The sequence below is a fragment of the Tursiops truncatus genome, chromosome 1 (genome assembly GCF_011762595.2).
Source record: "Tursiops truncatus isolate mTurTru1 chromosome 1, mTurTru1.mat.Y, whole genome shotgun sequence".
NCBI lineage: Eukaryota > Metazoa > Chordata > Mammalia > Artiodactyla > Delphinidae > Tursiops > Tursiops truncatus.
Genome location: NC_047034.1, coordinates 84,173,780 through 84,201,037, shown reverse-complemented (window position 1 = coordinate 84,201,037; position 27,258 = coordinate 84,173,780). Strand labels below are relative to the sequence as shown.

Genomic DNA, 27,258 nt, shown 5'->3' with positions numbered 1-27,258 from the left:
GCCTGATTGCCAAACTTAGTGGACTCTTTTTAGCCCTTATCTTGAGTCCTTACAGCTTTATAAAGCATTTGTTAGCGTTGGCCATACTCTCCTCTTCTGTCTTCTTTGACATCATTCCCCCTGACTATTCTCACTGTCTCTGCTCCTTAAATTGTTAATGCTCCTAAGTTTCTATTCTCCATCTTTTTCTATTCACAATTTATCTAGGTAATCTTGTCCACTGCCATGGCTTTAACTACAATGTCTCCCAAATCCTTATCTTCCTACATTTCTCATTTGAGGACCGGGTTCATATTTCCAAGAGATTGTTGGATATCTCTATAAGGATGTTGCATAGCCCCTCAAATGTAACACCTTCCAAACTGAGTTAAATATTCTCTATACCTGAGCTTCCTGCCATCACCAAATGATATTACATCCTCCCAGTTCCGTGAGCCTTAAACTGGCTATCATCCTCAACTTTATCCTCACCCTGTCTTCTTCATTGCAGTGAAGTACCAAGTTCTATCAATTCTGACTTTAAAAAACCTGCCATCTCTTAAGTGTCCAATGGTGCTAGGCACTTTTCCCATATTATCTGCCTCCTAAATGCCTCTAAATCCAAATTAATACCTCTTTCCTCTTCCCACAGCTATTTTCATCATTGGTATCCAGTAAATATTTGATAATATATCATCTTCATGCCTGAAGAGCCATTAACCTTGGGATCATCTTGGCTTCCTCCCCTCTCTTCCTCCCTCAGTCTTAGTGTTAGTCATTGAGTTCTGTTGCTTTGACTTCCTTGTCTCTATTATCCATTCTTTCTCTGTATTCCCACTACCAGTGTCTTAGCTCCAACCTTCATCATTTCTTACCTAAGCTATTAATGACTTTCTTGTTTGTCTGCTTTTATTCTCACTCCACTCCATCTATTTCATCCTTTATTACTGCTGCCCATAATCTTTCCCAAATATAAATGTAATCATGTCTCAGTCCAGCTTAGTCAGTTTCATCATCATCAAAATAAAGACCAAACCTCTTAACCTGGCACTCCAGAAATGTGTTTTGGTGCTTGCTTATAAGACAAGCCCCCTTGCATACATCCTTCACTCTAACCCTATCAAATTATTTGTAATTACTGAAAATTGCCAGCCATTCTTAATACCTCAGTGCTGTTTGATCTATGGAATGGCCTCCCTCTCCCCAATCCCAGCTCATCCTTTAAGACTGCTCAAACATCACCCTCTTTTAGAAGGCTTTTCTGATAGCTGCTTTACCAAGCAATAGGTGTCATTCCTCTGCTCTCCCCCAAAGCTTGCGCTTACCTTCATTATTTCATTTCTCTCTTCTGTCTTCATTTTTAGACTATGAACTGTTTGATGTCAAGAACTATACTGTTTCTAATTTTTATTTTTGCATAAAGAAGAAGGAGAGAGGAGGAAGAGAAGGAAGGGAGGGGAAAAAGAGAAGGAAAAGGGGAAGAAATTCAGTAAATGAATCGACCCACTGGATAGTGTATAAAATTGCTAGGTATTTTAGTCTTGCTTGTATTACCTTTATTTAAGTGGACAAGTAATAACCACTTCTTTATCTGCATGAATCTGCCCTGCAAAAACCTAGCTAATGTTATCATGTATGAGGGTTTAAAGTGATTGCTAAAAGTAATCTGGAAGATAAATTACCAATTTGTTTACTCTCCTAAAGAAAGGACTATACTTTATCTGTTAGTTGCTAATTTCTTTAAGTACTAGCTAAAATGCTGACTCAACTTCCATGTCAACACTGAAATATATTTATTTTGCTGTTTTATTTTTATTAGGCATTAATACATCCTTTTTAGTGAATTTTTCAGAGAGCAAATGGAAAGTTTCAACTATCTCTATAGTTGCTTCAATTCTCCAAAATTCTCAAAGACAAAGCATAAATCCAGGGCTTCCCTGGTGTAGCAGTGGTTAAGAATCCACTTGCCAATGCAGGGGACACGGGTTTGAGCCCTGGTCCGGGAAGATCCCACATGCGACAGAGCAACTAAGCCCGTGCGCCACAACTACTGAGCCTGCGCTCTAGAGCCCGTGAGCCACAACTACTGAAGCCCGTGCACCTAGAGCCCATGCTCTGCATCAAGAGAAGCCACCACAATGAGAAGCCCGTGCACCGCAGCGAAGAGTAGCCCCTGCTCACCGCAACTAGAGAAAGCCTGCGCACAGCAACAGACCCAATGCAGCCAAAAATAAATAAATAAAAATAAATAAATATATATTTTTTAAAAAGCATAAATCCAGTTGTGGTGCAGTTGCAGAAGTCATCCTTACACAGCACAACTGAGTTCCTATGTTATTTCAAGAAAATTTCTATTAAAGAGAAATAGCTCATGAAAGATCCTCAGTGCTAATGCTTTGGTAATATTATTATAGAGCATTTTTTTACAGATATAATCCAACAGATGTAATCCATGTTATATGCATGTAACAGTTGCTTAGTGTCGACTTAAAGGAAAACATACATGAGAGTTATGAGTTTAAGTTTTGTTCAGGGTCTTACTGAGGCCCATAGCCCAGGAGACAGCGCCTCAGGAGCTCTGAGAACTGCTTCAAGAGGTAGGAGAGGAGCCAGGATATACGTGAGTTTTTAGCTGGGAAATTCATGCAGTCAAGCATACATCTTAGCAAAAGACCGCTAATCACAAAGAACAGACATCTCAAGCTAATGGTCTTAGTACTTTCTATATATGGGAAGATGCAAGGATCTGGGATCATTGAAATTCTTCCTGTGATATGCATCTATCCTGTGATATGCAGCTATAGATGATACGCATCTCCAGGCTGCGCATCCGGAGCCTGTGCTCCGCAACGGGAGAGGCCACAACAGTGAGAGGCCCGTGTAACAAAAAAAAAAAAATTCCTTCTTGCTGGGCTCCTATGCATAATTGATAGCAATAAAATCCACCTGGTAGGAACACTCCTGCCAACTTAATCCATGTCTGACTAATAAAATGATTCTTCAGCAGCCTTACCCTGGAAAACAGAGTGGGAGGGAAAGGGGATTCTTTCTTGACAAGGCCAGTTTACGTTGCAAAGACCAGACTTTTTTTTAACTATCAGAAATTCAACTACTTTCAGTTTTTCTGGTTATATTTTATTGGTCAGTTTACTTGCAATAACACATAATAATCCCACGTAAGGTATTTCTTTGTAACCATACATAAATATAGATTCTACACAAGGCACTGTGTAGTTAAATAAATTTTCCTTCAGATACTTAGATCAAGCTCTTGCAAGGGACAGTAAGTATTTTCTTAGATTTTAAGCAAATCTAGATTGCCCACTTGAAATGGCAAAAATCCAAGGCTGGACTTTCCCGGGGGGAGAAGTGGGTCAGAATGTGATAACTGAAATAATTGACAAATCCTTTGTCTAATAGTGAAAAATTTAACATGCAGCTGCTGCTTGTATTGAACTACAGGGTGTGTCTCACGCCATTGTTATCAGGCTTTTTAAATGAAAGAAATATACCAGGTGATTTCTTAAATAATTAGCATTTTATGGCTTGTGATTCGAATAAACACCTTTTTTTTTTTTTTGGTGGTACACGGGCCTCTCACTGTTGTGGCTTCTCCCGTTGCGGAGCACAGGCTCTGGACACGCAGGCTCAGCGGCCATGGCTCATGGGCCCAGCCGCTCCACGGCACGTGGGATCCTCCCAGACTGGGGCACGAACCCGTGTCCCCTGCATCGGCAGGCGGACTCTCAACCACTGCACCACCAGGGAAGCCCCTCGAATAAACACCTTTGAGTTTAATGTCATCTTTTCTTCTGTGCTTCTGATTACTTGCCGAGATACTCACTAGCTATTGAAGAAACCACTCAAACTGTGTTTGTTCTTTGAAAGTGAGCCCTCAGCTTTCCGTCTGTCTCCCAAATATTAGTGTAATGAAATAAAAGACACAAATTCATTCTGTAAATTCTTTTCTTGTTGGTTTTGAAACTGGCATTTCACTCAATTCTGTTTTTTTTTATTTGCAGAACTTCCTTATGGCTGGGAGAAAATTGAAGACCCTCAGTATGGGACCTACTATGTTGAGTAAGTTTGTTACCTCAGTTAATGTTCTCCCAAGTGTTTTCCTTTCATTACACAACTTTAGGGAATGAATGAAATACTTTATGCTTCTGCAATCCAGCTTTCAGGTTTTGCCACTAGGGGAATGAGAAGGTAGGGACAGTGGGCATTTACTTCACTGACTAGGCTCCCTAGAAGTTGGCTTTGAAGTAAGTATAGAGAGACAGGGGGAAGTTGCCCGGATAAGTAATGGCTAGAGATGTTATCAGTACTACCGTGGCCTCTAAAGAGAGAAGTAGTAGATAGAAGACTGAAATAAGGTGAACTATTAAGGTCACTTTCAACACTATACTTGCATGTTTCTGAAAGCAATGAAAGGACTTTAAGGGCATTGTATCATAATGATCCAAACCTTTGAAGTATATCATTAAAACTGTTCTCTCTTTCAAGGAGTTAATTAAGGAAAAGTTAGTGTTCTCTTTGCGGGGGTGAAAGTTGCTTCTCACACAGCTGTTATGGTTAAATTTAACATAAATCTGTGTTGGAGTAGAGGATCAAACACCTGCCTATATTAGCCAGAGAAATTAGGATAACATCAACATCTAATTTTTTTTTCCCTTTTCTTCACTTATCTAATTGCTACATTATTATGATCGTTGGGATTGCTTTCTCTCCAGATGGTATAGATAGAATTTTGACCTCAGGCATCTAGTACCAGGCAAATAATTGCATCAGAGAGGTTACTATTTACCTGGGAACTAGGAGTCTGCACCAACTGCCAAGGTAGTAAAGGCAAAATATTATTACCTGGAAAAATAGCAAACATGAGAATCTTCTAGTTTTATGATTGCTAATTAACTTTTCATCACTTGTTGGCACAAACCAGTGCCACTTCCCTAGCGCAAGTAACTCTGAGTCCTGTTACAACGCTAGTCTTTATCCTAGTGTGTCGGTTGTTACTTGAGTCACTGTGGTTAGAGGGATTTTTGGAATGATTTCTTAAAATCTAACTTGTACCCTAAGAAAATGAGTCATTTTGACCCTCCGATATGTAACTTAACAGTGTCAATATTTTGGTTCCATTGAAAGGTTATGTTAATTTTATTTCCATTGTGTTATTTCATATCTTTCTAATACTGTGATGTGAAAGGTTCACAGCAGCTCATTATTTTTTTTCTAAAGCATATTTAATTTGAAGAAAAAAACTAACCATTTTTCTAGTCAAAGAAATATTTGAAGGCTAGCTGAAAAGGAATTGTGAGATTTTTTCCCCCTAAGAGTTAGTCTACTTAAATTGGGCTTCAATCAGTCATTATTTGCCATTAACACTACTGAACATTTCTGAGATAATAATTCTCATTCTCTTAGTATCCATTCCAAGTGAATTTGAGTACACGGTCAAGAGGTGAAAGACATTTGCCTGTTATAAAATCTTGGGCTAAATGATCGGGTTCTCGTTAAGCAAGGATATACTAATATTGAAGCAGCTTTAGGGCAAATCCTGAAGTGACCTGCTCTCAGCTGTCATGGAGGTATGTGAAGTAGCCTGATTAGAAGCAACAGCAGTGGCAGCAATGTGATTTTGTATGATTGCTCCCAGACGAGCTCATTTTACAGGAGGGTAATTTATTAGATTAAGAAAGAGCAGGCCGTACTCAAGATGCACATTAGTATGGAATCAGCTGAGCTCTGGAGTGTGGCTTGATTCCCAGATTAGTTAGGCTTTGAATCTCGACTGTAGTAATCTGCAGTGAGTTTACTGATGGAGATAAAAAGCTGTTAACTTGAATGGCTACTCTTTGGCTCTCTTAGTTTGTCAAACCAGATGGCACAATGATTGCTCTTGGCAGGAGCCTTATAGTAGTAACACCAACTGCAATGGCAGGGGGTTTTTTTTGGTAAGTATTTATTTTAGAAGATGAGATTCTGAAATGGATTAATTTATTTTTGAAAATAAAATTCTTCCCAAAATTTAATGGTAGGCCTTCCATAAGAATGCTTATATATTTAGAAATGTTGTCTTAACGTATTGCTTTAACTGTCGTGATGCAGTCAGGTGACAAAGTCAAAATATGTCTGCTTTTAATATCTTAACGCTTCGTGAAGGATAATGATTTTGTTTGTTGAGGTGAATTTTTTAAATTCCTATATACAAAATTTTAATACAGGTGAAATTTCAAATTATTTATTATATATTTAATTAAGCTTGTTTGCTACCCTTGTTTAATTTTTCTGATAATCTGTCATATTCTTCTCTCTTACTTCCCATAGCTGGTTTTATAGAAGACAAAATTTGTTATCTGAATAATATTATGGGTATAAGTAACTAAATGAAAAGGAGAGTGTTTTTACTGTTTTGTTTTTTGGGTGACATTTTAATCTAGATAGTCTAAGGTTACAGATGCAATTACTCCCTTCACTAAAATCTTACATTATTTGTCAAAGAATTTTCAGGAAAGGGATTACTCATTCACATACTTCTACTCTCTTCTACCACACATAACAAAGAGTATACTACCACTGTTTATGTTCTAATGCTTGGGTGGCAAAGTGAGTCATTCTAGCTGATGACGTTAAAGTGAGCCAGGATTCTTTCCAAACAGGTTTATTCTTTTCTAAGTGTCAGTTTCTAGTTTTATTTTATCAAGACTATGTAAATTATCAGTACCTAACAGATAACTTTTAAAATGGTACCTAACTTAACACCGAAGTCTTCATTTTCACAGAGGGGTAAACAGTAACTCAGTTGATAAGGTCCCCCCTCATAGTAAGAAGCAGAAGCATACCTGAGTTTTTGTGAAATCAGAACCCAAAGGGTGTCAAGTAGAACTTGCCATATTTAGAGCTCTGAAACTAAATACCTACATCTGTTGCAGGGTTAATAATGCACTAGAAGCCTAAAAGGCATAGAGAAGCAGACTCAGAAGCTAGCATACCTTGCTGTAGGGTTGGTTTTTTTCCCTGCTGCCCCCTCCTCCATCACCATTAATGTTCACAAATGGTAAAGAAAATATCCAAGTCATATGACTATTTACATATAGATTTTGTAACAGCCTATCTAAAGACAATCATAATCTGAAATTCTCATGATTTGTTGTTTAATTGTTGGTATTTACTAATGTCACTTCTCGTTAAAATGGATTCTACTAGAAAATGCATTTCATTTGGCTAAAATATATTTGTACTATAGAAGTACTAGAATATAATTCCCCCTTGCTTCTGTATTAGCCCTATTTGCGGTCTTAAACATCTTTTGTACAATAGTTGCATTCTTAACCAAGTTACACTTAACTGACTTGCCAGAATAACCTATGCTCAGTTCCCTCTGTACCCTTAGTATATTGAATACTATCGGCTAATGGCCTACCTCTAGTCTCCCCATGCTTTTCTGCTTTCCCCCACAGACTTGTATGCTTTCAGGGGCCAGTTGTGATTGCTCCTAAATCATAAAAAAACAGTTAAACTTTTGTTATAATTATGTAACTAATTATTATATAATTTTGAAGAAATTTAACTGTGAGAGTTGTTCTGTGATACAGTTTGATAAAAGCAAGTCACTTGGGCTTCCCTGGTGGCGCAGTGGTTGAGAGTCCGCCTGCCGATGCAGGGGACATGGGTTCGTGCCCCGGTCTGGGAAGATCCCACATGCCGTGGAGCGGCTGGGCCCATGAGCCATGGCCGCTGGGCCTGCGCTTCTGGAGCCTGTGCTCCGCAATGGGAGAGGCCACAACAGTGAGAGGCCCGTGTGCCGCAAAAAAAAAAAAGAAAAAAAAGCAAGTCACTTGCTTAGTTGCCGCTAAATTGATGTGGGTGAGTCAGTTGGAAAAATAATAGTAAAATTCTAGAAGGCTTCTACACTCAGATTTCTTCAAATGTGTCTTTACGGCTGCTTCACTTTAGAGAACCTTAAAACCCTCCTACCATTAACTGCCTTAAAAAAAATTAACTGATTAATTACCAACAGTCCTGAGTGTATCATATATGAGGGCTTCTACTGTAGTTTTGAAAACTGTTATTAGCTATATTAGAAACGTTTATAAAGAAGCTATAGTGAATACTTCAGCAGCTTTGACTTCTAGGCATCTTCTGCGGGACCTTCTTTAGTTGCCAGAAGGCTCTTCCTCTGTGGCCTGTCAGCATATCTGGGTTCCATAGCGTAAAGGGTACATATTTATCCCTTAATCTATGATAGTCTATTTTAAAATATGTAATTCTTTCATATTAAACTGAAATGCATATTTTTCTACGTTTTGCAGTCACCTTAACCAGAAAACCCAGTTTGAAAATCCAGTGGAGGAAGCCAAAAGGAAAAAGCAGTTAGGACAGGCTGATACTGGGTCTTCAAAACCAGGTAGAACTTTTACCTCTATCTTCTCTTCTAAGAATAACTTGTGAAACTTATATGCTGAAATAATAAAAGTGAGTTTGAACTTTTTACTGTCGGGGCTTTAAAATTCAACAGAGAATGTCTAATTTCCGTTACTGTAAAGGTATGAATAATCTTAATAAAACATCTGGACAGTTTGAGAATACTGAGACTTTTCTCATGCTGCTTATATAGAAAGTATGAAATTGTTGGCAGAAGGGACTGAATAGCTTTGTTATGGGTGCAAGGTTTTAATTTGAAGATTGGATTGTTTCCTGGTGTTTAAGGCCAAGCCAGTATTAGATCTTTAATTCATTCTGAGCTTCTCTCAAGTTAATTGCTTAGATCTAACATCAGTAACCATTCAGGATTCTTCATTAACTGATATGAACAAATACCAAGTAAATCCACTGTATTATTGCCTACATCATTGATTCTCAAGTGGGATGGTAGGGTATTAGTAATATCAGGACCATTTGGGGAACATTTTAAAAATACATAGGTCCTGAGATTTTGATGAGCCTAGCCATGTGTATTTTGAAAAAGATGCCCAGAAATTTCTTACGTCCAACTTATCCCTCCTCATCTCCTCCCCCTTCTCTCTCTGTCATTAATAAGGTCTATATGGTCATATCATAATAATCTATTAGATTCTTCACTTCTGTTGCCAGTGAGAGAAACAGTTTTTTCTTATAACTACTCTTCCAAAACATAGTCTCTTCCCTTAAGATTTGCATTTGATTTAACAAATATTTTTAGTTTAACAAATATTTTGGGGCACCTACTATATGCCCAGTGCTTTGCTAAGTACATGGTATTAAAAAATGATTAAGAGTCAGATAGGTCTTGCCCTCAAGAGTTCACAGTCTAAAATAGGAAACTAATAGTTACACTGTATGGTGATAGGTGTCATCCTGTATTAGTAGTTGAATGAGCAGGGGTCGGAGCACGTTTGAATCCCAGCTGTGTAACCTTGGTTGAGTTTTTAAATTCTTTGTTTTCTCATCTACAAAACAGGAATAATCGTAGTCCCTACCTCTTAAGGTGGTTCTGAGTATGCAAATTAATACATGTAAAGTGCTTACAATACATGTAAAGTGCTTGCAAATACAGGTCTGGCACATGGTGACCAATAAACAATAGCTTTCATTGCTATTAATAGAGATGTACAAGGTACAGTGGTGGCATAAAGGAGGGAGTGCACAACTTTGCTGTGGTGGAGGAAATCAAGGGGGCAGGGGAACCTTGAGACAGAGGACATATGTGAACTGGGTCTTGAAGTGCCAGGAAAAGTTAAGTCAGGCAGATCAAAATTTTAGAGGAGCAACAAGGCATACCAGCTAGAAGGAACAGAATACATAAAATCAGAGAAGCATGAAATGGTGGTCCAGGGGTCAGAGAACAGATACAAATGGCCAGCGCGTAGGGTACTTTAGGGGAGTAACAAGAGATGAGGTTGTAAGGATAGGCAGCCATGAGAAGAAATGAGTTTCAAAGAGAAGCTGAGTATTTGTGTCACATGGTGCTGAAAAGTCGGGAAAGATGAAAGTTGAAAAGTGTTTTACATTGGACTTTAAAATGTGGAGGTCATTTGTCACTCTAGCAAGAGCAAGGGGAGAGTGAAATAAAACTGCAGTAGAATAAAGAGGAAATGGGAGGTGTAGAAGTGAAGACAGTGGGTTTAGCCAACTATTTTGCTAGCTTTGAGTGTGAAAGGGGTAGCCAGAGGACATTAACTGCAGAGGAACATGAGTCCCCATTTTACACATGAACAGACTTCAGGAAAGATTAAGCCTCTTGCTTAGAATCACAGTGAGTGATTTGGAGTCAAGTCTGGATTTGAACCTAGTTTTACTGGCTTTAAATTCAGAGTTCTTTGTATTATAACATGTAGTTCCTGAATGCCCATGTCTTCCATGGCCCATAGCAAAGATCTTCTCTCCTTTACTAAGCTCTAAGCTCCTCGAGGGCAGGACCCATGTGTTTTATTACTTTAGATAACCAGACACTCTCCTATGAGAGAGTAATGACTCAGCATCTGTCTTTCAGGAGCCCACAAGTTAGCCAGGGAAAGAGACACATAATTTTAGTATAGTATGATATTAACAGATACAAACAGTAGTGTTGGAACAAAGGAGAGAGAAATTAAATCTCACTGCGAGAGGAAAGGAAAGGCTTCCTAGAAGTGATGGAAGTTATGCTAGTCCTTGAAGAATAATTGTTACCATTTATTGAGATAGAGTCTAGTGCTAAATTGGATGCTTTATATTACATCATCTCATTTAAGTCTCAAAATATTGCTGCAAGGTTGTTAATATTATTTTCCCCGTCCAGATGCCTTGATGGCATCAAGTTACAATTGTCTGATGCTTCCATCCCAGGGATATACTTGCCACAGGGACAGAAGTACTCAAGTTTGTGAGCCTCCTTCCTTAGGCAGCCTGTATGGGTTTGTGTTTATCTACATTTATTGAGCACTTATTGTTTATCAAGCACTGTTTCTTATGCTTTCTGTGCACCACCTAGTTTAATCCCTGTAACAACCCCATGAATTATGTACTATTACCCCCCCCTTTTATAGATGAGGCAACCGAGACTTAAAAAGGTTAAATTATATTCCAAGATTACTCAACTAAATCACAAAGCTTGGATTTAAAATCAGGATTGTTAAAAAAAAAAAAAATCGGGATTCTTAGACTCAATGATAGTTTCTTTGTGCTTTTCTTATTCTCACTTTTCTATATCTAAATTCTGATAATACCTACTTTTGACCAATTTCTAATTGGCTTTGGCTGTTTTATTACTACTTTCCCAAATTAGGTGTTAACCAAAACTTTCCTTCCCACTTTAATGTTTGCACATCTTGGAGCTCATATATTATATGCTGATTTTCTATTGTATCCCTCAGATGCCCATCTTATTCTGATATTTACGGGGACTAGAGCATGGGATAGCTGACCAGAAATATTTCAATATTTGACATAAAAATGAGAAAGGTACATTTCATCAAAGATATTTTCCTCAAGTACCTGTACACAGTACTTACATGATCTTATCTATGATCTGATAGGCAACACTAGGGGGCAGTCATAATCAGCTTACATAACTAAATAGGCTTTAAGCATGTCAAATAATTTTTTTAAGTGATATTTTGTTCAGAGATGAGTTGCTAGTTTGAATGTCAGAGGCTCGTCAAGGGCCAGCAACGCACTGAGGTATTGCCACAAGTAGCCTGACTGGCCAAACTCAGAGGCCTCACAAAATAGTGTTTACTGTGGTGAATACACTCCTGTCTGGAGTCTAGTCCTCTCCTTTGAGAGGCCCAAAATAGCCGATTTTTTTTTAATGTCAAGTGCTTGTATTTGTAAGAGATTAGCAAATCTGGGAAGAACATAATGAACAAAGTACACCCACTCCTATCTCAAACCTGCCTTTGTCAGTATTTGCAGGGCAGCCCTACCTCTTGCAGGAGCCATATGCATACTATACAATCTATACAACCATACAGAACAGCCCCAAGGATTGTTCTTTTCTAATTGCCAATAAGTTTAATGCATGCCTCTTAGAACACTTTGCTAAGAGGGGCAGCAGCAGATACACACAGATTAACTCTGGGCTTGATATTAGTGCTAAGTGTGATCTAAATATGAAGCAAGTCACCCTTGTTAATTTGAGTCATTAGGGAAATGAGCATCAAAACCACAGTTTAAGACCATTCCACGCCTACTAGAATGGCTATAACCAAAAAAGCAGACGGTAACAAGTGTTGGCAAGGATGTGGAGAAGTTGGAACCCTCATACACTGATGGTGGAAATGTAAAATGGTACAGCCACTTTGGAAAAGTTTGGCAGTCCTTCAGAATGTTAAACGTAGTTATGATATGTTTATGGTAACTGCTGCATTTCCATTCACAGTATGTAACTAATAGGAATGAAAATACTTGCCCACACAAAACCTTGTACATGAGTGTTCATAGCAACATTATTTATAATATCCAAAAAGTATAAACAATCCAAATATCCATCAACTGATACATGGATAACTAAAATGTGCTATATCTGCACCGTGGAATATTATTTGGCAATAAAAAGGAATAAAGTCCTAACACATGCTACAACACAGATGAACCTCAAAAAAATTATGCTGAGTGAAATAAAGCATTCCAAAGACCACATATTATATGATTCCATTTATATTAAAAGTCCAGATTGGGCAAATCTATAGACAGAAAGTAGACTAGTGGTTGCAGGTTGGGGAGAAATGGGGAGTGACTGCTAATGGACAGAGAGATTTCTTTGGTGTGTGTGTTTGGAGGGAGAGAAAAATGTGCTAAAATTAGACTGTGGTGATGGTTGCACGTCATTGACTTGTATAATTCTGTCATTATTGGATTATATCTCAATAAAGCTGTTAAAAAAGAGATTTGTGAGAAAAGTTTAAACCGTATTTTAAAAAGATAACTTCAACAATGCTTTGTAGATTATGAATCTGTACAATTTGATCCCCACGGTTTTCATAGTGCCCTAATGGCAGCCGGTGGAAGAGAGGAGCGAGAGTTTCTGGGGAAGAGAAGAGAGGTATTACTTGCAAATATAGATCACTTTTAGTTCTAGGATCATCTGGGGAAACCTCTTAAAATAGGCTTTTCAGAGGAGCTGTGCTTTTTGTCTTCCTAAAGTTTCCACTAAATATGAGTAAAAGGGAAAGACGCATGGAGCTATATACTGATAGTGCAGGGATTTGCTCCTCTCATCAGATATAGCTTAAAGGCTGCAGAAAGCCTGAGTCATAAATTATAAAAAGTTCTCGATGTATTCGCTTTTATAAGTTTGTGACAGTTGCCTTCATCTTCCTAGTATAGTGTTTTCTGCATAGACCTCAGTAGCTGCTTACTCAAATGAAATATACATCTGAATAAGTGCTGAAGGCTTTCAGGAATTTAATAATAAAGTTTACCCTTCAGGAGTGTCATTTTGACTTCTAAATAAAGGACTCTTTGGGATAAGAAAAAGTAAGTACAAACAAGGCAGTGAGGAGGGGATAGAGTAGATGTTTTTACCTTTCAAATGACATAGAAGAGTCATATAAAAGATAAATGATTCATTAGCTAAGTTTTTTTTTTCAGTGATTTAGTTTATGAAATTAAATTCCAACTGTTCTATAATATTAGATTCTATCTTTTTTTTCCTGTTATGTTATGGTTTGTTATATTTAAGTTATATAGACTATCTTGGAGATTAGCTTCAAGGGCTATATTCATTGTAATTATTCTTGTTTCTCATTTTTACACAGATATGGAAAAATCACACTTTACTCGAGATCCATCCCAGCTTAAAGGCATCCTTGTTCGAGCATCATTAAAAAAAAGCACAATGGGATTTGGTTTTACCATTATTGGTGGAGATAGGCCTGATGAGTTCCTACAAGTGAAAAATGTGCTGAAAGATGGTCCTGCAGCTCAGGATGGGAAAATTGCACCAGGTAACAGATTTTTCAGAAATACTTAAAGAGGGACTTCCCTGGCTGTCCAGTGGTTAAGACTCCACGCTTCCACTGCAGGGGGCACAGGTCTGATCCCTGGTTGGGGAACTAAGATCCTGCGCATGCCGTGAGGCGTGGCCAAAAAAAAAAAAAAAGAAATACTTAAAGAGTTATGATACTATAACAAAAATTATAGTGAAAAAGTTATATATATATTATATATGTAACGTATATAACAAATATTATATAGTAGGTATGTAAGTATATATAAAACTTCTGTATATATGTTTATATAAATAAAGAGAGAGAGAACTAAATTATACAACTGAAGAGGGAGATTCCTGTATTAAAATAGTTTATCTTCTAAACTAAGTGCATGCTAGTTTTGAAGGAGGGTCATTTTTACAAATAAGTGGAAACAGTCAAAACATTAAATTTATTAATTTTTTGAATAGTTTGCATATTTTGAGATAACTCTTTGGCTGTACTAAGCTAAAGATTTATTAACCATCTCAGAAAACTATTTGATAGTTTGATTTTCTCTGATTAAGTTGGGTACTTTTGGAGTCATTTAACATTACCTGTAATCTTTTTTGAAAAATGATTCATTGTGATGTTTATAATGATACTGAACAAATTGTTATATCCCACAGTTTTTTTCCAAGTTGGGGTTTTTTTTTTTTTGCTTCCTTAGTGGCTGTTAGTAAAATTAAACTGCTATGTTAAGAATTATAGACAATAATATTACTATTTTTACAGAGCTGTATAAATTTGTCTTTTACGTAGTTTTCCCAACATCTTTACTTAGTGATTGTTAGATATTTTTATACGGCTGACAGTGTTTATGGCTGAGTGGGTTAGAGGAAGTTTAAGACTAGTTACTGATTATGGGGAAGGCTTAAGTACTTTTTTCCAGAAAGATTTTAGTAATCCACTGAGGTTGCTTCTTACAGTTTGCTAGACTTTTCTAATCCTCTGTTATTTCACATACTTTGTGTAAATATGTCCCCCATTTGGGCGATTCAATTGTCATTGCTTTTGATGGCAGATATCAACTTATTTTTAACTGGAATATGGGCTCTCTCATATTATGCTTTCCCAATTAGGTGATAGAAACGTAAACAAGAAAACTTAAAATAATCAAATGTTATATTTATAAAGAAAATTATTTTTAGCTCTCTTTTATTACTTTATAAAATTCACAAACTCTAGAGATTAAAATTAATAGTAAAGTTTTTTCCTAAGTCCTCAATTTTGACTTTTTAAATATTTTGTGCATGAAACACATCTTGTAGCTATTGTATATACTGTCAGGATTTTATAATATAGATTCAGATATGTCTAAAACTGTTATTAATTTGTATAACAATATAATACTTCCATTAAAATTCTGGGAACTTTGACCAGGGGAAGAAAAACCAAAACTTTGTTTCTAATTAGTCTAATTTCTATAGCTTCTTGAATTTTGCAACAAATTTCCACAGACTAACATTAGTTTTTAAATACCATTCATGTTGATTTTTTTAAAGCCTACATGCAATCAGAACAAATTAAAGCACCTTTATTTGGCAATAACCTTTTAAATAATCGTATTCAAATAAAAGCAGCAAATGGATGAGATATCAGAGGACAAATTTTAAAAGCTAAAGTTGCATTAAGAAAAACACACAACTGATAAATGTCAAGTGGTAATAATCCTGCAACCAAAGTGGTCATAATAATGTAAAATCAGAAAAGCAAAACCAACTTTTACAAGGATTAATTCAGCTGAATTTCCAGCATCTTAAATAATATATTCTTCGCTTCTGTTGAATTCTTTTGTTGCTTACTTTTCCTTTTGAAAACTAAATTACACTAAACTGAAAAAATCCACAAAAAGGAAAGATGCTAAAAGAAAATACATTCATAAGTTATTATTCTAATCTTCAGCCTTACATTGTTCAAACTAGAATGAATTTTTAAGTACATTGTAATCAATGGCTACTTAAAATCAAGAAATAAGGTGATATTTAAAGATTGCCTGTTTGTACAAGTAGCCAATGGGGTTATTCACTCTTCTATATACTGAACACCTACTACAATGTGCCTAGCTTTGTGTGACCACTTAGGTGTGACTCAAAGGATATACTAAAAATGATAATGTGAATTTGCAGTTAATTTTTTAAAGATTCACTTTAGCTTGAGGTCATAACTCTTTGCAACTAAGATAATTAAAAATGTATACATTTATATATTCTTTTTAGAGAGGAGTCACAGAAGGGAGAATGACATGTCGATGTTCAAAATCTATCTTTTCAGTAGTTAATGAACAGTAAGAGGTTTCCAAAATTCAAATTTAGATGCTAAACTTCAGTTATTTTCATCTCCCCCAACAAAAAATTAACTTATTTGACGGTTTTAATATTTTTAACATGACTTATGTTTTACCAGGTGATGTTATTGTAGACATCAATGGCAACTGTGTCCTTGGTCACACCCATGCAGATGTTGTCCAGATGTTTCAACTGGTACCCGTCAATCAGTATGTAAACCTCACTTTATGTCGTGGTTATCCACTTCCTGATGACAATGAAGATCCTGTTGTGGACATTGTTGCTGCTACTCCTGTCATCAATGGACAGTCATTAACTAAGGGAGAGACTTGCATGAATACTCAGGATTTTAAGTCAGGAGCAATGGTTCTGGACCAGAATGGAAAATCGGGGCACGCCTTGATCAGTGATCGTCTCAATGGACCATCAGATCTGAGTGAGCAGAGAGCGTCTATGGCATCGTCAGGCAGCTCCCAACCAGAACTAGTGACTATCCCTCTGATCAAGGGCCCTAAAGGCTTTGGGTTTGCCATTGCTGACAGCCCAACTGGACAGAAGGTGAAAATGATATTGGATAGTCAGTGGTGTCAAGGCCTACAGAAAGGGGATATAATTAAGGAAATTTACCGTCAAAATGTGCAGAATTTAACACATCTCCAAGTGGTAGAGGTGCTAAAGCAGTTTCCAGTAGGTGCAGATGTACCATTGCTTATCTTAAGAGGAGGTGAGTAAAAGCGCAACAAGGAAAAATCTTCATTGTTCATGCATTTGTATCTGTGAATTGTCCTTCCTTACAGGTCAGAATATCTCTTTTCCCAGCAGACTTAACTGGTAATTAGTATGCATTTTCCTTAAGTTCTGTCTGACTGCTTCCATAAGCAGTATCTTTTGCAGCAGTTTGTTTAGTTATTTGCGGTTTCATTTGTGTCCATTATGGATTTCTTTCCCTCTATATTCTTTTTAAAATCTGATTTATGACTTTAATGATTAGAGAGAGTCACAACATTGTGCTACTTCAAATGAAATATATCCTCTTAATTCCATTTTCTCTGTTGATGGCAATAATAGAAATGGACTCTTTCAAGCAGTGGTACTTCATCTGGACCTCTGTAATGTACCAAGGATGTTTTGAAAGAGCTAGCATCTCTGTGAATAAGCAAAATGTTGGATGGTGTGTTAATCTGTTCTGTAAAAGCAATCATGATAGCTTGTGCTCATAAAGCTCTTACCTTAAGCTTTAGTATCTGTCCATAAATGTTAATTAAACCCCACAGTGCTCATGTGAGATAAATATAATTTTATTTTCCAAGGTCATCAACTGACTTGAACTGCTCCCAGACATAAATGCAGTTCCAAGGACTAATCACAAAGTCGCGTTTTAATGGGCTTTCTTAAATCCATACCTATGAATGACTAGTATTTTAAAGAATAAAATTTAGCCCTTCACATATATCTCACTGGCTTTTAGTTTTCATTTTTGAGGCAAATGAGCAGTTTAACTTCATTGGGGCTTTTTTTTATTATTTTCATTTCTTTGAACTATTTTTGTTTCTTCTCTGTGTGGTATGGTAGAATGTGCTCATACCTCTTCGTGAGGGCTGGAGAATTATCCAGAGTTCCAACAAATATGAGAGTCCAGGGTTTGGTGTCAAACAGGTTGGATGTCAATTTCCTGCCTAGTTGCTGGTTGGTTCCGCAGTACAGGAAAGTAATGTTAATCTATTTGAGTCTTTGTTTACTTTATCTATAAAATGGCAGTAACATTTACGCCTTAGGATTGTCATAAAAAATGAAATACGTGTATAATGCCTGGCACGTAGAACATATTGAACATGATTTACTAGCCTGCTAAAAGTCAAAGCTAGTTTTGTCATAAACATTAGCAGTATTTGTGATCTGGGAATGCTTCCTCTGTTTTTAAAATGTGGCTCATTTTTTTTAAGGTCCTCCTTCACCAACTAAAACTGCCAAAATGGTGAGTATACTGTGGTCCTCAAATGCTTCTTCTGAACACACGGAGAGAGATGCTGCGTTCCCCTCCCTGAGGGCAGCTCATAGGGGTGGCGTTTACAGACAGGCAGGAGCCAAGAGGCAGACTGCCCTGGGCTTGTATCAGAAACTCAGAGGGAAGCGTGTGAGTTAGAAAAGCTGACCATAGAGGAGGTGTGCTCTGCTGGTTAAGTATTTCTGCTGGAAGATAGGCCTGTACTACCAATAGTCCTGTCTAGGACACACTGAGGTGCCTACTGATGGGTCCTATTACTTTCTTTGTGTTTCAGAGGAACAGGGTAAGGAGTAGCTAAATGTTCGAGCAGATGTACTAAGGGAAGATGTAGTAGTTTCACATAAATTCACAGGGACTATAACTTACCCACATTCAGATAACCTTCTGACGTTTAGCCCTAAACAGGACTTTCTAGAGCAATTGTGGCCTCTGTGCTCAATTTGCTTGTTATCAGAGTGAGAGGCTATCAGACCTGGAACAGTTTTCTCTGGCATTCTTCTGAATAACTGACTAGCCCATTTAAAGACCTGTGTAGAGAATAAGACCTAAACAAAGGACGCACCAAATAATGGTATGAAAGAAACAGTGCTAGGTACACGTGTAGCTACTTAAATATCCACAATTATATGGACATGGATATAAAGACAATCGTGTATAAAATCCTCATTTGCTCTGTTTTGCTTGATTTGGAGTGTGTCATCTTATAGTTGAAAGATGGTCTTCCATAACCAGAAACCCTGGGCTGCTAAACAAAAGACCATCAGATACAAAATGGATTAGTTCTCCATAGCCCACCAAATAGGATCCTCAGCAAATTGGCCGTTTTATGGATCAGGCAGAAAGAAACGCTCAGCACTTTTATAGAAAAGTGGACCAGTTAGGTCCAACGTGAACAGTGAACAGAAATTCTTTTTGCCTACTCAGTTAAAATTGCACTGTATTTTTCTCCATTTCTCCATTTCTCTGGTCCCTCTAGTACTCATTTTTAACTTCTGTGCTACCCTATCTATTTCGTAACGAATGCCAGTGCAGCCATGGGGACCCTAATGTTTTATAATTGATGAAAGTCTCAGACGACCTCCCACTGCTTCTGACAGAATCCTAGGCCATGTGGGAGAAAGAGGAAGAGACTGCTCTTATCTCCCGGCCATCTGACGGGGTCTGGGTCAGTGAAGGGTCCCTTCTGGCACAACGCTTTATAGCGACTGTCCCCTCACACCTGCCTGAGAAGCTGCTGCTCCGGCATCCTAGTCACATTAATTATCTTATCATAAATGTCTATAATCCCCCTCTTCTAACCGTAATTCAGGATAACAAGCTGTTCTCAAAACCATAGTATTTATTTTCTTAGGCTATTTATTGGATTTCATTTTTTACTTTTATTAAAGAAGTCATTTTACTGAGCTATTCTTTTGGGAAAGTTCTATCTGAATAGGAACATTTGAAAATATCCCTTGTCTGATTCTCAGGCATGGTGCATTTTTTCGTGATATATTTGGATTGGCCATGAAGGTTTTTACACTGTTATCTTTATAACCTAAATTAGTTAACACTTCCTATTTCATTTTCTTAGAAAGAACATTACCTTAAACGTCTTCACTGAAAATTAAACTCAGTGAGTGGGGAGGATGGGGTTTATCAATATTCTAAGAGAATATGGACATATTCTCTTAGAGTCTCCCTCTTGCTTTACTTGGAAGTGCTGCCTTGTGTTGTATCCTTATTTATCTTCTGAAAGTCAATTTGTGTCTTGGTGGTGGAGCAAAGGGCAAAATTGCTTAAACATAGGACTAATTGATTGATATCATTATCAACTTTTTCTAATTTAAGTGAAATATGTTTTAATCAAATACACACAGCTATGAAAGTGAATTCCTGTAAGACTGCAAATATGCTGTGGCTTTGACCCTGCTGCTTACACAACTGTAATCAGCTGACATACCCAGTTCAGACAACAGTTTTATGCACTAATCAACCATCTGGCTTTTCGAGATACTAAGTAAGGCCCTTTTCCATTTCAGAAAACAGATAAAAAGGAAAATTCAGGAAGTTTGGAGGCCATAAATGAGCCCATTCCCCAGCCTATGCCTTTTCCACCCAGCATTATCAGGTCAGGATCCCCGAAATTGGATCCTTCTGAGGTCTACCTGAAATCTAAGACTTTATATGAAGATAAACGTAAGTAGTTGTGGAATATTTCAGGAAAGCATGCAACAAAATTAATTTGAATTTTCTTAAAAACTCGACTTTTCCATCTTTCAAAACCATGTTGAAGTTATTCCTTCATTCCCATTTTACTATGACTTTGGGCTTCTTCCATTTATATTCAACATTCATTCATTTATTTTCTTCAAAACCATGTATTATTAAGGGCCTTCTGTCTACCCAACATCGTAGTAGGTAATGGGAATACAGAGGTAATAGGTTACATAGGCCCCGCACCCCAAAAGATGGTTAAGCCTAAATGGAAAAGACAAAGAGGTAATCAAATACATATACAAATAAGTGCAGATAAGCCCCTAACAGGTTCAGTAATAGAAGGATGGACTGAATGAATTGGGATCCAAAGTAGAAAATGGTCAGTTTTACGGCTGTGGGTAGTAGGAAGTGTCAGATACTGCTTCATATAGGAAGTTAAGCTTTAACCAAGTCTTTAAAGACAATGAGGTAGGTGTTTATGAGACAGATGAAAGGGAAAGAAAGAAGGAATAGCATGTGCACATTGACCTTGTATGGGCTGGGTTCTGCACAGAGTTCAGTTTAGCTGCGTGTGGTTGGCAAGGGAAACTAGAGGGGGAGGGCGGATTATGCCGTTCGGAGGAAGCTGGAGACAGTGGTATACATGATAGAGAGCCACAGAATGGTTTTAACCATAGGGATGAAATTGTTGGACTTGACTTTCAGAAAGATTTTCCTGGCAGGGATACGAAGGATGATGAATCAGAGGGGTGTGTGATCTGAGGAGGAAACCAAAGGGTAGAGTAGACTCCTTCGAGGAGTCCAGCTGAGAGATGATGAGAAGAGAGTGTGCATAGGGTGGAAATTCATTTTCATACTAATTTACTTACTAATGATAGATCTTTTCCAAAGTAAAATCATAGATTTAAGTAGGTTTAATTTTTTAAATTTATTTATTTTTAGAAATAGATTTAGGTCTACCTTGGAAAAGATGTACACAAGTGAAAACATTATATATAATTGCCTTCATACTTATTTAACCTGTTACAGATCTTTGTCTTGATAGTCCGATAGTCCCAGGCCATATTTAGGAAGATGAAACATTGATTTGAAAGCATCAAGAATTAATGGACGTGTAATACTGAGAGCATGGAAGTGGGAGCAAATATTCCTAAGGAGTCTTGATTCAAAGTTTGGGTTAGAGCACAAAACAGAGATTTATGATTGAATTTTATTGTATTATTAATCCTTTTAGAATAAAGTGTGTATTATGTATGTATGTTTGTATTTATTATTTTCTGGTTTTCCTTAGCGCCAAACACCAAAGATTTGGATGTTTTTCTTCGGAAACAAGAATCAGGGTTTGGCTTTAGAGTGCTGGGAGGAGATGGACCTGACCAATCTGTAAGTTTAAATACTTTGGAATTTGGCTGCTCCTGTTAAAACTTTTAAGCAGAGATTTGGTAGAATACGGTGTTTTTGTTTTGTTTTTGGTTTGGTTTTTTAAAAGATTTTGTTTTCTCTGACAGTTTCATTAATATGAGGAAGAACTTCATTTCTATTGGTGTCATAATACCTCCGTTAACTTGGTGTAGCTGAGGTTAAAACTATAGGTAAAAGCTGAATATGTCAGCTGTAAATTAGAGTAATAAATGGTTATACTAGCAAAACATTTACATCTAGAATTTTATTTATACAGGATTCTCACTCAAACTTAGAGAACAAATACAGTGGGTTTATTTTTGTTTTGCCCTTAGTTTGATAAAAAGTAATGTGCTTCTTAGAATTTAAGAACATATTTAAAGTTTTTTTGTATAATATCAAGAAAGACTACGTTATTATCATGCTTAGAAGTTAGGTGAATAACAATATTCTTTTAAAATGACGGGCTTCTTTCTATTTCTGACTAGAACATTTGATTTATAGAGTATAAATGTGTTCTAATTAGTCATATCAGTTACAGTTAAAATAATCATCAGAGACCGTTTAAGGCAGGTTGCCCTACATAGGGCAAATATAAAATACCTCGATTGTTTCTTTTCTTTCTTTCTTTCTTTTCTTTTTAATTGAGCTATGATTGACATATAACATTATATTAGTTTCAGATGTACAACATAACGATTCGATGTTTGTATACACCACAAAATGATCATCACGATAAGTCTAGTTACCATCCGTCACCAAAGTTATAAATTTTTTTCCTGTGATAAGAACTTTTAAGATTTTTCCCTTAGCAATTTTCGAATATGCACTACAGTATTACTGACTGTAGTCCCCATGCTGTACATTACATCCCCATGACTCATTTATTTTATAAACGGAAGTTTGTGCCTACCTCCCCCCAACCCCCTTTCCACTGTCAACCACCATTCTGTTCTAGGAGTTTTGTTTTGTTTGTTTGTTTATTTATTTTGTTCTTTGTATTTCACATATAAGTGAGAATACACAGCATTTGTCTTTCTCTGTCTGACTTATTTCACCTTGCATAATGCCCCCCAGGTCCATCCGTGTTGTCGCAGTTACCAAGATTTCATTCTTTTTAATGTAGTTTAATCTTCGCATCTGGTGATTTTCTCAATTTTCTTCTTGTAATTGATTTCTAGTTTTATACCATTGTGATTGGAAAAGATGCTTGATATAATTTCAGTCGTCTTAAACTTATTGAGACTTGTTTTGTGGCTTAACATGTGATCTGGCTGAGTAGTAGTTGTGTGTGTGTGTGTGTGTGTGTGTGTGTGTGTGTGTGTGTGTAAAGAAGACATCATATGTATATTTCTTTTTTTTCCTAATTGCTATGGCTAGGACTTCCAATACTATGTTGAATAAAAGTGGCAAGAGTGGGCATCTTTGTCTTGTTCCTGATTTTAGAGGGAAAGCTTTCAGCTTTCACCATTGAGTATGGTGTTAGCTGTGGGCTTGTCATATATGGCCTTTATTATGTTGGGGAGTGTTCCCTCTACACACTTTGCTGAGAGTTGTTATAAATGGACACTGAATTTTGTCAGATGCTTTTTCTGTACCTGTTGAGATGATCATATGATTTTTATCCTTCATTTTGTTAATTTGGTGTATCACATTGATTGATTTGTAGATGTTGAACCATTCTTGCATCCCTGGAATAAATTTCACTTGATCATGGTATATGATCCTTTTAATGTACTTTTTAATTCGATTTGCTAATGTTTTATTGAGGATTTTTGCATCTGTGTTCATCAGTGATGTTGGCCTGTCATTTTCTTTTTTGGGGGTGTCCTTGTCTATTTTTGGTATCAGGGTAATGTTGGCCTCATAGAATGAGTTTGGAAGTGTTCCCTCCTGTTCAATTTTTGGAAGAGTTTGAGAAGGATAGGTATTAAATCTTCTATAAATGTTTGGTAGAATTCACCAGTGAAGCCGTCAGGTCCTGGACTTTTGTTTGCTGGGAGGTTTTTAATTACTGATTCAATCTCCTTACTAGTAATTGGTCTGTTAAGATCTTCTACTTTTTCATGATTTACTCTTGAAAGATTGCATGTTTCTAGGAATTTATCCATTTTTTCTAGGTTGTCCAGTTTTTTGGCATATAATTGTTCATAGTAGTTTCTTATGATTCTTTATATTTCTGGTGGTGTCAAGGGTAACTTCTCTTTATTTCTGATTTTACTTTTGAGCTCTCTTTTTTTTCTTGGTGAATCTAGCTAAAGGTTTGTCAATTTTATTTATCTTTTCAAAGAGCCTGCTCTTAGTTTCACTTTTCTATTGTCTTTTTAGTCTCTATCTCATTTATGTCTACTCTGATCTTTGTTATTTCCTTCCTTCTACTAACTTTGGGCTTCTTTTGTTCTTTTTCTAGTTCCTTTAGGTGTAAAGCTAATTTTTGAGATTTTTCTTGTTTTGAGGTAGGCCTGTATTGCTATGAACTTCCCTCTTAGAACTACTTTTGCTGCATCCCAGAGATTTTGGTAAGTTGTATATCCATTTTCTTTTGTCTCAAGGTATTTTTTTATTTCTCTCTTGATTTCTTCATTGATTCATTGGTTGTTCAGTAGCATGTAGTTTAATCTTCACATTTTGTGATTTTTCCCAATTTTCTTATAATTGATTTCTACTTTTATACCCTTGTGGTTGGAAAAGATGCTTGATATAATTTCAGTCTTCTTAAATTTATTGAGACTTGTTTTGTGGCTTAACATGTGATCTGTCCTGAAGAGTGTTCCACTTGAGAAGAATGTGTAATATGCTACTTTTGGATAGAATGTTCTATATATATCTGTTAAGATTATCCGTTCTAATGTGTCATTTAAGGCCCACGTTTCCAAGATTGATCTTATGTCTGCATGATCTAGTCATTGATGTAAGTGGAGTATTAAAATTCCTTACTATTACTGTATTACTGTCAGTTTCTCCCCTCAGGTCTGTTAATATTTGCTTTATATATTTAGGTGCTCCTATATTGGGTGCATAAATATTTACAAATGTTATATCTTCTTGTTGGATTGACTCCTTTATCATTATGTAATGCCCTTTTTGTCTTTCAGTGCAATCTTCGTTTTAAAGTCTATTTTGTCTGATGTAGGTATAGCTACCTCAGCTTTCTTTTGGTTTCTTTTTGCACAGAACATCTTTATCCATCCCTCTGCTTTCAGTCTTTGTGTCTCCTTACATCTGAAGTGAGTGTCTTATAGGCAGCATATAGATAGGTCTTGTTTGTTTATACATTCAGCCACTCTAAGTATTTTGATTGGAGAATTTAGTCATTTACACTTAAAGTAATTATTGAGAGGTATGTACATGTCATTTTGTTAATTGTTTTCTGGCTGTTTTGTAGTTCCTCTCTGTTCCTTTCTTCTTCTCTTGCTTTCTATGTTATGCTCATATTCTATTTTTGTTATCTTTTGTGTGTCTACTATAGGTTTTTGTTTGTGGTTACCATGAGGCTCACATATAACAGCTTATATATATATCAGTCTATTTTAAGGTGATAGCAAGTTAAATTTGAATGCATTCTAAAACTCCCCCCCATCACATTTTACGTTTTTGATGTCCCATTTCACATCTTTTTATTTTGTGTATCCCGTTACTGATTATTCTAGTTATAGTTATTTTTACTACTTTTGTCTTTTAACCTACATACTAGCTTCGTAAGTGATTATATTTACCTTACCCATGAGATTTATACTTTCATATGTTTCCTTGTTGCTAATTAATGCCCTTTCTTTTCAGCTAAAGTAGTCCCTTTCACATTTCTCATAAGGTCAGTTTAGTGATGAAGAACTCCTTTGACGGTTTCTTGTCCGGAAAACTCCATCTGTCCTTCAATTCTGAATGATAATTTTGCTGAGTAGAGTATTCTTGGTTGGAAGTTCTTTCCTTTCAGCACTTTGAATATATCATGCCACTCACTTCTGGACTGCAAAGTTTCTGCTGAAAAATCTGCTCATAGTCTTTTGGGGGTTCCTTTGTATGTAACAAGTTGTTTTCCTCTTGCTGCTTTTAAGATTCACTCTTTAACTTTTGACATTTTAATTATAATGTATCTCTGTGTGGATCTTTTTGAGTTTGTCTTTTTTGGGAACTCTCTGGGCTTTCTGGATCTGGATGTCTGTCTCTTTCCCCAGGTTAGGGAAGTTTTCACAGCCATTATTTCTTCAGGTAAGTTTTCTCCTCCTTTCTCTCTCTCTTCTTCTGGCACCCCTATAATGCAAATGTTTTTCTGCTTGAAGTCATTCCATAGGTACCTTGGGCTATCCTCACTTTTTTTCATCTTATTTTTTTCTTTTGCTGCTCTTGTTGGGTGAGTTCCATGGCCCTGTCTTCTAGATCACTGATTCTTTCTTCTGTTTTATCCAGTCTGCTGTTGAATCCCCCTAGTGTAATTTTCGGTTCAGTTATTGTAGTCTTCAGCTCCATGACTTCTGTGTAGTACTTTCTTATATTTTCTGTCTCTTTATTGAAGTTCTCACTGTGTTTATGCATTCTTCTCCCACATTCAGTAAGCATCTTTATGACCATTACTTTGAACTCTTTATCTGGTAAATTACTTATCTCCATTTCATTAAGGTTTTTTTCCTTAGGTTTTATTTTGTTCTTTCATTTGGAACATATTTCTCTGTTTCCTCATTTTGCTTAACTCTCTATTTTTGTTTCTATGTATTAGGTGAAGCAGCTACCTCTCCCAGTCTTGAAGGAGTGACCTTGTTTAGGAAATGAGCTTATCTTTCAACTTTGCCCTAGCTCTTGGTTGTCTCTCCAACCTTTGTGATTGTCTAAGCAGCCTGATTTATTCTCAATAAGTCCCAGTCGCTGAGGGTGTGCCAAGACCTCTCAGTGTTCCAAAGGGAGGGACCTCAGTCAGCAAGCATCTAGCTTCAGGCTGATTGGAAGCCATACCCTCAGGCAGCAGCTTTTAAACTATGTCAACATACACAGTCCTGTGGGACTGCAGTTGTAAACTCTGCTGGCCTCCAGACCAGGAGATCTGAAGGTATCACCTGGGTGACAGTTGCAAAAATCAGGACTTCAAACAAGTTTATAAGCTCGTTTCTGGGAGGTACCAGAGAGCCATAGTGAAGCCAGGGAAGAGTGCAAAGATGGCATCTCCAGCCTCTGTTCCCTGAAAGCACCTCTGTAGCCTCTAGATGTGTGGCAAAGCTGAACCCTGCCCCTCAAGCTAGGACAAGTAAATAGGCCTTTTTCACAAAAAGACTGGGGTTGGGGGGCAGTGTTTCAGTCTGCAGTCTGTGTAGTGCCATGGGGGTGGGAGCTTGTCAAGAACTATCTCTCTTATTGTTACAGTCTCATGGGACTCAAGAATGCAGGCTGCCCTGGCCACCAGTGCCAAGCAATTAAGGAATGACCCCTGTGTAGACTACATGTGCCCACCAGCTTTAGCTAAGCAGCC

At 36.9% G+C, this 27,258-nt stretch overlaps 1 protein-coding gene across 5 annotated transcripts in view; it reads left to right on the top strand.

The window, feature by feature from the left end:
- MAGI3 (membrane associated guanylate kinase, WW and PDZ domain containing 3) overlaps positions 1-27,258 on the top strand; it is a 267,622-nt gene that overhangs the window by 203,108 nt on the left and 37,256 nt on the right. For all 5 annotated transcript variants that reach the window (XM_033861658.2, XM_033861654.2, XM_033861659.2 and 2 more), the window contains 7 exons: positions 4,002-4,059; positions 8,292-8,386; positions 13,695-13,883; positions 16,314-16,919; positions 18,139-18,170; positions 20,222-20,378; positions 21,691-21,782. In XM_033861658.2, the coding sequence (XP_033717549.1) occupies positions 4,002-4,059; positions 8,292-8,386; positions 13,695-13,883; positions 16,314-16,919; positions 18,139-18,170; positions 20,222-20,378; positions 21,691-21,782 (1,229 nt within the window). The remainder of the gene's footprint in view (positions 1-4,001; positions 4,060-8,291; positions 8,387-13,694; positions 13,884-16,313; positions 16,920-18,138; positions 18,171-20,221; positions 20,379-21,690; positions 21,783-27,258) is intronic.